The sequence below is a fragment of the Pyrgilauda ruficollis genome, unplaced genomic scaffold (assembly GCF_017590135.1).
Source record: "Pyrgilauda ruficollis isolate IOZ18807 unplaced genomic scaffold, ASM1759013v1 scaffold9, whole genome shotgun sequence".
Classification (NCBI taxonomy): domain Eukaryota; kingdom Metazoa; phylum Chordata; class Aves; order Passeriformes; family Passeridae; genus Pyrgilauda; species Pyrgilauda ruficollis.
Window position 1 is genome coordinate 2,925,763 of NW_024531043.1, and position 12,117 is coordinate 2,937,879.

At 43.6% G+C, this 12,117-nt stretch overlaps 1 protein-coding gene across 9 annotated transcripts in view; it reads right to left on the minus strand.

The window, feature by feature from the left end:
- The window catches only part of DEPDC5 (DEP domain containing 5, GATOR1 subcomplex subunit), a 39,185-nt gene extending 27,448 nt beyond the window's left edge, over positions 1–11,737 (minus strand). For 4 of the 9 annotated variants that reach the window (XM_041488459.1, XM_041488458.1, XM_041488457.1 and 1 more), the window contains exons 1-20: positions 11,445–11,736; positions 10,773–10,890; positions 9,979–10,066; positions 9,275–9,321; positions 8,867–8,952; positions 7,987–8,070; positions 7,273–7,322; positions 6,703–6,772; positions 6,278–6,356; positions 5,293–5,354; positions 4,794–4,863; positions 4,299–4,371; positions 4,042–4,145; positions 3,671–3,745; positions 3,357–3,491; positions 2,832–2,893; positions 2,664–2,737; positions 2,083–2,152; positions 1,537–1,573; positions 996–1,116 (exon numbers count right to left, since the gene is read on the minus strand). In XM_041488459.1, coding sequence (XP_041344393.1) covers positions 996–1,116; positions 1,537–1,573; positions 2,083–2,152; positions 2,664–2,737; positions 2,832–2,893; positions 3,357–3,491; positions 3,671–3,745; positions 4,042–4,145; positions 4,299–4,371; positions 4,794–4,863; positions 5,293–5,354; positions 6,278–6,356; positions 6,703–6,772; positions 7,273–7,322; positions 7,987–8,070; positions 8,867–8,952; positions 9,275–9,321; positions 9,979–10,066; positions 10,773–10,830 — 1,445 coding nt within the window. In that variant the 5' untranslated portion in view covers positions 10,831–10,890; positions 11,445–11,736. Of the gene's footprint in view, positions 1–995; positions 1,117–1,536; positions 1,574–2,082; positions 2,153–2,663; positions 2,738–2,831; positions 2,894–3,356; positions 3,492–3,670; positions 3,746–4,041; positions 4,146–4,298; positions 4,372–4,793; positions 4,864–5,292; positions 5,355–6,277; positions 6,357–6,702; positions 6,773–7,272; positions 7,323–7,986; positions 8,071–8,866; positions 8,953–9,274; positions 9,322–9,978; positions 10,067–10,772; positions 10,891–11,444 lie in introns of all 9 variants that reach the window. The other 5 variants (XM_041488460.1, XM_041488463.1, XM_041488462.1 and 2 more) reach the window with 2 other exon arrangements.
- Positions 11,738–12,117: the final 380 nt, after the last annotated feature.

Sequence of the window (12,117 nt, forward strand, 5' to 3'; positions counted from 1 at the left end):
GTCAGGGGGCTGGTTCAGACCCAAGTCATGCAAAAGACTCGATGCTCAGCAGGTGAACTCAAGAAGAGCATTACAGGGAAGCCATCACTGTCTTTTTTGACTGGTTGGGTCATTTATACTTCTGTGCGTCACACAACACAACAAGAACACTGCAACACTTCCAGCACAAGGGCTGTGAGAGGACCTGCTCAGCTCCCTCTGTAATCCTACAGACACCACACCATCGTGGTAGAGATGTGGCCTAGCCTACAGACCTCAGCCTACAGAACCATGTAGCTATAGGGAAACTACTTGGAATTATGAACTGCTTAAATTGTGCTGCCATCTTTCAGCATGGGTTCCTACAGGCTGCTCAAATGAACATACTAACCAGAGAGTCCACATGCTCTGAATTAGGCAATACTACTGAAAGAAGCAAAGTAAAAGAAGAACTTCAAAACAAGCTTGTCAACCCTGCATTTCCTATAAAGCAGTGAAATTTATCATTTTTTCAATGAATTCGGCAAGGACCTGAGAATAATCAGCCTTTCTCCTCAGACAAAAGGACATGGAATAGTTGAGAACCTGCACTCAGCTTTTCTGCCTCTTCTCTCATTCAGACAGGCATCATTTTCAGGGAGGATTCCTCACCACCCTGCTCACAAGTTACTAAGCAGTGCATCAAACAATCTATTTCTACAACTCTGTGCAAGTCTACTGTACAAATACTTTCTTAACTCCCTTGCAAAATGTGCTAGAAAGACTAGCTTTATTCCACTTCAAACAAAATTAAAGATTTCAAGAAAAATACATATATTTATGCCTTTTCCTAGACCCCACACACTATCTTAGAAGTACAACACCAGACAAACCAGTCACGAAGATCAGGTACAGATGAAGCTTGTTCAACTGTGAGCATGTGGAGATCAATTACCTTTGTATTTCTCCAAGTATTTTATGTATCAAGCACACATAACATGGCTACTCCAGAAGCAGTGCACTCCCAAGGCTCTCACCTGAAAGTGGTACAGCGCTGGGCTCTGGCTGGGCCTGGCAGCCGGAACACCTGGGCATCATAGCCATCATAATCTACCTGGATAGGCAAGGCATTCTCAGCATCCTTTGGAGCTCCTAATGCTGAAATAAAAGTCATACAGCACTAGAACATCTTTCAAGAATGTTCAAGATCTGCAAGGCAGAGTATCCACCTCTCACCCCTAAGGGAAGTATCTATTCCAAAAGAAATCCCAAAGTGTCACAAGCAGAGCGGCTGGAGCAGCTCAATTATCAAAGTTGGTGCCTCTGAATCAGGCTGTCTGAGGCCATAATGTCTTTCCCCCATACATTCTAAACACTAACTGATGAACTGCCAAGAAGTCAACTGGCACATGCACATCAGCATCTCCAGTAACAAATATAGGAAACGCTCAAATACGAGTTTGATGGTTTTCTGTAACAATTGTCCCTTGCTTGTGCTGAAGTGTCATTGTCTTCTTGCAGCTGTTTGTTACTTTTGGGAGTCAGTGGGACAGATCATTCCAGAACAGAATTACTTACAGGCATCACGATTATTTTTTGCTTTCTCCGTCAGTGGCTGGAGGGTCCAACAAAGGAAGTGTGAAGTGACCAAAAAAACAAACAAGAAAGAGAAAAAAAAAAAAGGAGCAACAGAAAAGACAGAGGGAAGGGAATCAGTCAGCATGTTCTAAGAAAACATCCCCAGTGTGACCAAGAAGACAAAATTCAGTTTGCTGACTCAGTGAGGCAGCCAGACAGCTTCAGAAATATTAAATACTGATACTTGGTCACAAACCTGTGTGAAAAACACAATGCTCAACACCTTTCTTCCTCTCCATACAGTTCTTTGTTACAGAATGAAACTAATTTTTATGATGGCTAAAACACTTCTCACCCAGTTTTATCCAGGAAGGAAAGACCTACAAACTACCTCTCATTCACAATCCCCACAACAAACCTTGCAGCTTTGCTTTCATAGCCTTTTAAAACAGAAACTTAGTTTCAGCTTTGGAATACTTGTGATGCTTGGCGGAGAAGAGCTATCAGAAAAGCTAGTAAGAAAATATAAATCAGAAAGATTCCCACCTTCCTTCCTGCCAGCTTAATCCGTGGAGTGAAACTGTTACACAGGAGTTGGCTTTTGGATGTGTAGAAACTGAAAGAAAAAATAGTGTGGCTTTAAGAACTCAACACAGTTGGTTTACTACACAGTAAGCAGACCAGAGACCTGAGTCAGCTATTGGATAGAGAAAAAGGGATAGCTTTCTGTGCATAAAAAAAGTATGGAAAACACTGAGGGATGGTTGAGAGAAGCTACTCTTTGCCTAAAGACAGGGCTTTGATACTTCTACAGTCTCAGTCTAGACACTCCTTAAACCTGCATTGCCCTGCTCATTTTCTCTTTCTGCAGAAACACATCCACTTCTACTGTGCCATTTACACAACTCTTCCTGATTTACACAACTGTAGTGATTCACACCAGGTGTTTGAAAATCCTGTCATTTCTGTTAGGTTGCATTAATGCCCAGAGCTCTGCAAGACTAATTTAATATTTCCTTTGCCTCACAAGGAAAGCAGAGGAGATAAAAGAAGAAAGAGAATTCAAGAGATTATGAGGAGTAAAGCAAAGCAGAAGTGTTTAGCAAAAGCTGACAGAATTCACCTACCTATGATTTATCCAATGTGGGATATTGTAGTCATCACCCATTCGCGAATCACCAGGGCCACAACGATTATGGAGCTGTAAAAGTAATTCAGAAGCAACTACCTGCATCCAGCCAGTCACAAAATGAGTAATGTTTGCAGCAGAACAAGAGAAAGGAAAGCAGCCTTACCTTAAAGAGTGGTACAGCATGCAAGGGTTGCTCTCCCATGCACACCAAATCCACACCTATCCCTGTAAACAGACAACAGTAGAGTTCAGCTATCCAAGCAGAACTGATATGCTAAGACCAAATAGATCATCAATATGAATTGAAGACCCAACATGTATTCACATCATATTATAAGAGGCAAGAATATGGTAGTTAATGGTCTCATGGTATGGCTACAAACCAACAGTACCTGTGGGGATAGAAGAAATTATTTTCCTAAACTAATGCAACTCATGCAGGATTATCCTTTAAGGGAAAGGTTTGCACAGACAGGTGAAGTTCTCTGACACAAACAAAAGACACTAAATGCCTGTGAGTACTCTGAAAATCTGCTCTGTTCAACACGAAGTGCAGACACAAGTCTTGCAGCTGTAACCCTTCCTCCCAGAGCACACAGCTTACAGTAGATACTTTTTCACAGCCAGAAGCAGCTGGATCTTCCCCAAACCCGTGTTTGCCTTCAGAGGCAGCAGGCACAGTAATTACCGTTGTCAATCATGCGCTGCTTGGTCAGGATCATGAGCAGCCGGTCCACCTCGAACACCCCCACGCCGGGGGTGATCACCACCGACATCTGCCCCGTGCGGTCGAAGTTGCGGTTGATGTAATGCTTGTCAAACACTGCCAGAGAGAAAGCAGCAATACTGTCAGAACACCCTGGATGTTTCTTTCAGAGCAAGGCAGGTGACCCCCTAATATTCCCCTCCTCTTCACAGTGTTAAGGAAAAAGTAACAAGTCCACAGCCATTTATCAGCAGCTGCCTCAGTGGTCGTATTTTTACCTATTGCTCGTAACTTACCATTGAATGAAAGATTTATAGCCTCCAGGTAGTTCCCTTGTGCTGAGGTAGAATTGTAACCTGAAGGAAAGCCCTCTGGAAAAGTATTCAGAAAGAAGAAAAAAAATCATAATTCCTGTATACTAGCTTCATATAATAAAAAAACACAGAAAAATTTATCTGTACTAAATACTATTGGTTCAAAAATTACAGGCAAAATTGATGTTATTAAGTTCCACAGAAAGACCGAGGCAAATTGCCCAGCCAGGAGAGCACTAAATAACATGACACCAGACTCCAACTAAAAATGGATAGTTCACTGACAAGCCACAAATTTTAAAATATAAAAAGAGAAGCAAAGGATAAAAGCAGGGAAAGGAAGATTCTTGTACCTGCTTGCTCGAGTCGTACCAACACAGGATACTGGATGAAAAGCTTTTTAATGGTCACAAGCAAGGAGGTCCACTCCTCCCGCCTCTCATTCTGAACTACAACTCTAGAAAAAACACAGCCTGATGAGGCCCATGAAAGAAGCTATGAAGGGAGGTGACAAGGGATGAACAAACTATAAAGAAATGCACAAAAGGGTGCATTGGGTTGCACATACACTGTGGGACAAGAGGTGAAAAGAACTGGGAGGAAAACATACTTGTAAAAATCTTCATAAAATCTTCCCTCGTGATCCTGCCGAATTGATGCACGATGTGTTTCAGGAAACTCATCTGAAAGGAAGGAAAAGCAGATCTTATCTCATGCTCTTCTACAGAAATGACTAATCTTTTCCAGCAAAAAGCTTGTTATTTCCATTAAAAAATAAACAAGCAACAAACAACAAAAAGCCTCCAGCAAGCAAACTAAAAACCAAAATACTTGGAGAAAATCAGACCTCCTATACAATAAAAAATTGCTTTTAAACGAATATGACAACTTGAGTATGATGAGGAAAATTTGCAGCACTTTTCTATGTAAGGTTCTGACTGCAGTACTTCCATAACAATGGCTGTGTACCTACTGTGCTTGATGAAGAATACTTTGAACATGGCAATTAAAAAAAAGAGAAAAAGTCCCTGTCAGCCTGTGACCAACTTTCAAGAGATGAGATAGGCTTAAAAAATGGAAACATGAAAATAGAGAATTTGCATACCTATAGATTTTGCTTCATAAAATGTTCTTGAAAATAAAACCACTGTCACTTCATGGCTGCAATTCTTCTCCTGTCCAGGAAGAACAAATGCAAAAAGAAAACATTAAAAGCCACATGTGGTAGAAAGTCATGTATATGCACATATAGTAACAGCCTTTCTTCCCTCATACCTAGAAACAAAAGTAACTAACAAAACCTATAGACTGTTGCATTAATGGATCTGCATTAGTTTTCCATCTGACTCTCTGAAATAACAAATGGTCTGTCCTGCAGATTCTGTGCTGCTTGGCTTTATCACATTTACCAGGAGCACTTTCCACTAGTCTCTAAAGAAGCTCCTCTCTGTAGTTGCCAAGATTTTTGTTAAGAAGACAGACAGTTGACACAGTTTGTTTATACCCACAGCAATTTGATATTCTGATGTGTTACTGTTCAGAGAGATGTCCCTAACAATTACAGAAAAATAAAAAAATAAACCTGAACTCAATCAACTATTTACCTTCCATTTTGTGAAGAGGTCAGCAAGGAAACCATTCACAGCTTTCTCAAAGTATAGATCCCCTGCAAAATAAAAATTTCCCGAGCACCAGATAACAATAGTTACTTCACCTATTGAAGTTAGATATGGGGCATATCTAACCCTAAGATTCTAGGACAACTATATTTATTAAATGTCGAGCAGCTGTATTCATAATAAAGGACAATACTGCTAAGATAAGAGGGTAAAAATATTAAAAAGCATGACTGTGTTATGATAAAAAGATTTAAAAGCATCATTTTTTTTCAGAGGATGTAAACATGAGACATAATGCCAGAAGGATCAGACCTTGAATTCATTTTTTCAACAAATTTGCAGCATGCTGGGAAAGCATCTGTACCATCTTTTAGGCATAGAATGCACAACTGATCCCCTGCTCTGATTTGAATAATTGCCCAGTTCCATATGCCTGAACACATGGTCAGAGGAAGTAGCAAGAGGTCTGCTAAAGAATTAAGCCAGAAAAAACCAGGATGACACAGAGAAGTGACTCATTCTTAATGCCTGAAGCTGTAATTCTTCCAGCTGAAGTTACCAACTTCAACCTGGGCTAAGGCAGGTTTCACTTCCTCAATAAGCCAATGTCTAGAGAAATCTAAAACATCAAGGTCCTCTTTGCACAGGACTTCCACACATTTCTGGCTTCAGGATTTACAAATTTGCACCTGCCCTCATCACCCAACACGTTCATATCCATAGAGAACCTTTCCAATGCTCACAGTGATTTAGTGGCTGAGATAATGGTACCCAGACTCTACAGGGACAGAAGGATGGCACAGACAGGGACAGTAATGGGTGGCACTGCAAGGAAGGATCTAAGGAAAGACCACAACACACCCTGGAGCACTGCTTAGGCCAAAGTGGCAGAAAGAAATAGCAGTGGCAGTTTTCTGGTAGGGGCAGAAAGGACAGCTGCTACCATCCACAGTCACAGTTACCTACGTACCATAAATATCAAAATCCCACATTTCACAGCTCATCTGGATAAAAATATAAACCATGGCAGAAGTAGAGCGGAAGACCACCTGCAAAGGAAGGCAAGACCTCATTTAAAACCAAGTACATCCATTAGAAAGCCCAAATGAAGAGCCTAACTACACAGCAACTCATACAACTGTGGCCCTTGCATCACAGGGAATTTCCCCTCTGACAAGTTGCCATTTCCCCTCTAACAAGTCATTCCTAGTGCTGCCAGCACAGCAGAGCTGAAGTTTAATAATGATTTATTGTCCTGAACTTATTGCCATTCTTCACTTTATAACACAGACAATTCCAATGATCCATACAAATCTGCAAGCAAGACAGAATTAGAAAAATCCTGGCAGGCAAGGGAAAACGAGGGATCTTTCCCCCTGTTTCCTGAACTCTTACCCGGGTGTCCTCACTGATGTATCCACAAGTGACTTTCTCACTCTTTACCCACAGTTCACCTGCCTGGGCCCTGGAAGAAAAGAAGTACAGAATATTTGAATATGAAGATTAGACAATCAGTATTTGAGAAAGTAAGAGACGTACCAAAATCTGCAGTCAAGGATGACTTATTTGGTTAAAACCTGATGTTTAACCCAAAAGATGTCAAACAGCCATTTCCCTCTGATTCTGCAGATTTCCTGGTCCCTGTGTCACCCCAAAAGCAACTGGAGTAATCCCCTCTGAACTATTAATACAGCTTGGGAAGGGGGCAAATATTCTAAGAGATAAAAAGAAAATTATTTGCCCTCCATCAGAGGCCACAAATGTAGCTGGCTGCCCTACTATTAGTTTCTTTTACCCCAAACCAGATAGAAGCCTTCCCCACCCCATGGTGCAGACAGAAACCTGTAGATGAGTAAGAGAACAATGAAACATGAAGGATTTCTCACAGAGAGTCTCCACTTGGATACTTAAAACTCATCAAGCTAAAGCAATAAGTAACAGTAAGCCCTCAGAGGAGGCACTGACCTGATACCTGCAAATTCAACTTTTTGGGTGACATAGGCACATGTGCTGACCTAGGAAAGAAGAGTTACATGTGTTAGAAGAAGAGCAGGCTCAGAGTGAGAAGAACAATGTACATAAAAACCACTTGCACTCAAACACGATTTTTATGACAGAAGTCACAGAATCCATTCAGTGCAGTTACTACTAATAGCTCAGCCTACAGAACCTCTGTAATAGACAACAGAAAATCACTTTTAACACAGATCAGCTCTAACTGGGATCATTTGCCTAATTCACTGCACTTAGAGGAGCTAAAGACTGCACTTCAGAGATGCAGGCAGAAGATATTCTAATAGCTGCTTATTAAGTGGTAGTCTCAGAGAGAGGACACTTCAGCATACTTCTACTTGAAAAACATTTGGATTCAATTCCTTCCAAATGTAGAAAAACATTAAAATTCAGAACATAAGCAAAAAAAACTCCCTACAGCATTTTCAATGCCCAAGGCAGTAATCACCATTATAGCAGTGGAGTAGGAAATGATGGGATTTGTTTTTCTACAACATTTACACCCATTTCTCCAACTCTGATGTGCCACTCACAGCACAAGACCTTCAGGAGCTGCAGACACTGTCTTTGGCTCTCTGCATTTTGCAAAGCACTTCTTTTCTTTCACAGCAAGCAAAATATAAGGTTCACCACTTGCACCCTGCCCAAGGGCAGCAGGGGCCTTACCAAACTCTTCTTCAGCCTCCACATATCCCCACGCCCAATATACTGATCTTTAAATGTCAGCTCCACCAAGTCCAAGGTCACCTCCTGGGAAATGGACAAAAAACATTGCTTAGATTTTACTGGTTGTTTTTAGGAAGGGCCCAGCAATATGTTCATTTAATAACCAAATGTTACAAGAAGGGCCATTCAAAACCAAGTCAATATCCCTAAAACTGCAAGATAAAGGGGAAGCCCATACAAATAAATAACAAAGTTGTCCATGTACCTCAACTACTGTGAGCTGCAAAACATTGCATAATGTGATCAGAAAAAGCCCAAGAACTAAATCTGTAGTACAAGTCTCAGTGCATATTGGAAGCTGAAATAAAACAGATTACTGCCCTTGTTCATGACATTAAGTAAGCCTCATTTCCTGCAGATTTCTGTCTTGTGCAGAATGTAAGTTCTGACTGCAGCTCTTTTAATAGCTGGGACACTTACAGGAAATGCCTCTAAGAGGCTCTGTGGTATCAAATAATGCAAATCCAGGCCATGGCTCTTCTTTTGACTAGGCTACTTTCTATTTTTCTTTATTGTGCCTGGTTATCATGAACTTGTGAAATTTAAAAATATGTGAAATGGCTACATTTCTACCAAGCTCTGTTGAAGCAGGATCATAGAGTTCAAAAAGAGAGCAGAGATTGTAGGGAGAGAAGAGACACATAACAAACCAAAAAATAATTCAAAAGTCCAAGGCTCATTTTCTTAGGAAAGAAGACTAAATATCTTTCAAAAAAAATAAAAGCCTTTTTTCCCCCAGACTACTGTACATGGAAAGTCACAGGGCTCTGATTTGAGTCAAGTGATGGAATGGATGGAAACAAGTGGCAAAACCACACACCTTCGGGTCAACAACATTGACATGGACATCCTGGTACGGCCGCAGGCGGAACACCTGCGCAACTGTCTGGTCCACACTTATCGTTTCTGCCAGAGAACGAGAAAGGACAGCAATGTCAATGTCCCCAACAGGTTCCAAGGGCTTTACAGGTACAAAACCAGCACAGTCAGACTGCTATGAAACACAAATTTCAGGCTAAAAAGCCAGCTTTGCTTAAACCATACTCATGTTACCCGAACAAAAGGAGATTTAGAACTAACTGCCTGTTTTCTGTTAAAATTCTAATCCTTCCCTTGCTAAACAGACAAAGCATTGACTTTCTTATGATATACATGCTAGCCAGTCACAGCTACAGCCCAGCCATGTTACCCTTCTTGTGATTTTACTGTGCATAATCTCGAGTTTTACCTTTCTGCAGGTCTTCCTTAAGTGACTTCACTTGGAGAAGCAGGGGACTAGCATGGAGAAGAGAAAAAAGGTAGACAAGTTGAGATACCAACATTCTCTCTGGTAAATCACACACTCAAAACTAGTAACATGGACTAGAGCATAAGCTAAAGAGAAACATGAATATTTTCTAGGAAGCTTCATACACCATCCTCTCCATCTGTCTCTCTGTCTTGTTTCTTACACTCTTTATAATTATAAGGTACTCTTGAGGTAAAGATGATACTACAAATGGGAAACCAGGTCACACAAGAACTTCTCAGATCCTCACACAAGTGTACTGATGCTTTTCAGACAGCAGCTGCAGGGTGAACAGGTTCATACAACAAGGCCACAAAATTTTATTTTTGCCTAGGAGAGGAGAATAATCCTTAAGTAACAGCAGATCTAGGAAGAGGATACAGGCATTGTCAATTCTATATTCAGGTGTTACTTGGCCTATGGAAGATCAGCAAACTAACATCAAACACAACAAATTCCAGCAATTTTAAGGAAGCACTCCTGCTAAAGTTAACCTCTTTACTTCTCTTTAGGCAGAAAAAAATCATGGCAGCATCCTGAAGCAAAGTTATGTCAGCCCTAAGAGCCTCTCACTCTAGAAACCACTACACATTAACAGATCCTTTCAGTGTTCCAACCTCACTGTTATCAGCAAGAGAATTTACCTGTATTCATCATTGGGATGTGCAATTTCCACAACATCTCCCAGCTTGATTTGAAGAAATACTTTAGGATTCACCACCAGTTCATCATCTACAAGACATAAATGAATGAGGGCAGTGAACAGATACATACTAAACAGAGACAACTGCAGGTTTGCACACAACAGCACAGCATACATAAATATATCAAACCAAGATTAACACATCAGCAAAAGGCTTTCTATTCCCCACATGACAGGGTCCCTACCCAGCCACTCCTGCAGGCACAAACAAATAACAGAACTTTTACAAAAGAAATGTTCACAAAAGACTCTGTCTTATGTAGGCAAGCAGAATCACCTTCTGTACTTTTCATACAACAAACACCAGCAGGAAAGTCGGCAGCTATAGAACCTCAACAAGACTTATCAATGTGCTTTAAGTCTAGAAGTAGGGAGCAATCCGATCCGTGGCACTGTTATTACTCCTCAGAAACACATCTAAGTGCAGTCATAAGTCACTGACATATATGTCACTCATTCAGGTGACTGAAACACTAGATTAAGAGAAAAGTGTGGCAAAAAAAAAGGGGAGGAAGAAAAAATAAAGCAATTTTATTTTTAGATACAATCTTGGTCTCTTCCAATAAATGTTCATTTATTTTGCTGTATCCTGTTATTAGAGCTTTCCAAACTCTGGCTGGAAATACTTCTTGTTACATCAAAGTATCATCTTCACTCTTTTGTTAAAAAGATTGATAAAACAATTGCTTTCAATTACGTGAGTGTTCTCACTGTTATGAGCTGGGAGATACTGACCACTGCCTCCAAACCCTTTCTTATGTATGACGAGCTTGTACACCTTGTTGGTTCTCATCTTGAGCTCCAGTTCCTCTCAGACACTTCGAGTCAAGACGGTTGAAGGCATCTTGCATATCTAACATAGAGAGGAAAGCAAACACAGATCTCTTGTCAGTGCGAACCCACTGTGTATGCTGTGCACGTGAACACAGCACGCTGTCCCGGCAGAGCTGCGCCCAGCACAGGAGGGTGCGGGGCAGCTACAGGTACAGGCACAAGGAGAGAGCGACCTAAAAGTGTGCTTTTCAAATAGATTAAAGGGCTCAGCTTGCACATGTGCTTTGCAGAAAGTCAATTACCGAGCTACATACAGAGTCGTGATGGCAAAAAAAAGACCCGTATAACTAAAATCTTAAAACAAGCTCTATAACTTGGAACTGACGCGGGTCTGGAAAGAAGCGCCGCTTGGGGCTGCGAGCCGGCAGACCCGCTCCGGGGACGCCACAAAGAGCAGGGCCGGAGCGGAGAGCAAACAAACCCAAGCAGTTACAGTCACTAAGCAGCTATGGAACCGCTGCGTCCATTCGGCCGCTCGCTTACAGGGAACGAGAAGCGCATCGAGACACCCGAGTTCCTGCCCGGAGCAGCGGCGAGGGGCGCTCGGGCACACGGGCCCGCCAGGGTCCTTACCCGCACGGGGGACAGTAGCGCAGAGCGAGCAGCGCGGCGGCTCACGCCAGAGCCCCGGGGGAAGGACACCGGGGAGAACGGCGCAGGCCGGGCGCGCAGGGAGCCCGGACACCTTAACGCTCCGTGCCGCCCACAGCCGCCGCGGGCCCAGCCAGCCCCAGGCAGCGCGGTCGGGGCCGGCCGTGCCACAGCCGAGCGGAGCGCAGCGCAGCGCAGGGCCCTGACCGGCCGGTGCGCGTCCCGCGGGTACCGCGCGGCACTTCCGCGTCCGGGGCCGCGCGCCACGTGACACCCGCGCCGCCACCGCGGGAAGCAGCGGGCGGGGCACGCCCACCTCGGGGGCGGGGCCGGAGGGACCCCGGGCCGGTGAGGGGCGTGGCTATGCGCAGGGGTGTGCCGGCGCGGGCCCGCCTCTTGCGCGCGCCGCCGCCGGCTGGGGGTTGGAGCGGGTCCGAGTGGCCGGCGCGGGCCCTGCCCAGCCCGGGCGCGGGGGAGACACCGGCGGTTGTGTAATTACCGAGAGCGGCGATCTCCGGTGCGCCGCCGCAGGGCGGCTGCGGACCCTCGGCGCCGGCCGGTGCGGGGGCTGCTGCCGCGGAGAAGAGCGGCGCTCGGGGCCGAGTCTGTCGGCGCTGCTGCGGCGCTCGGAACAAAGGGTCGCCCCCGGTCCTGC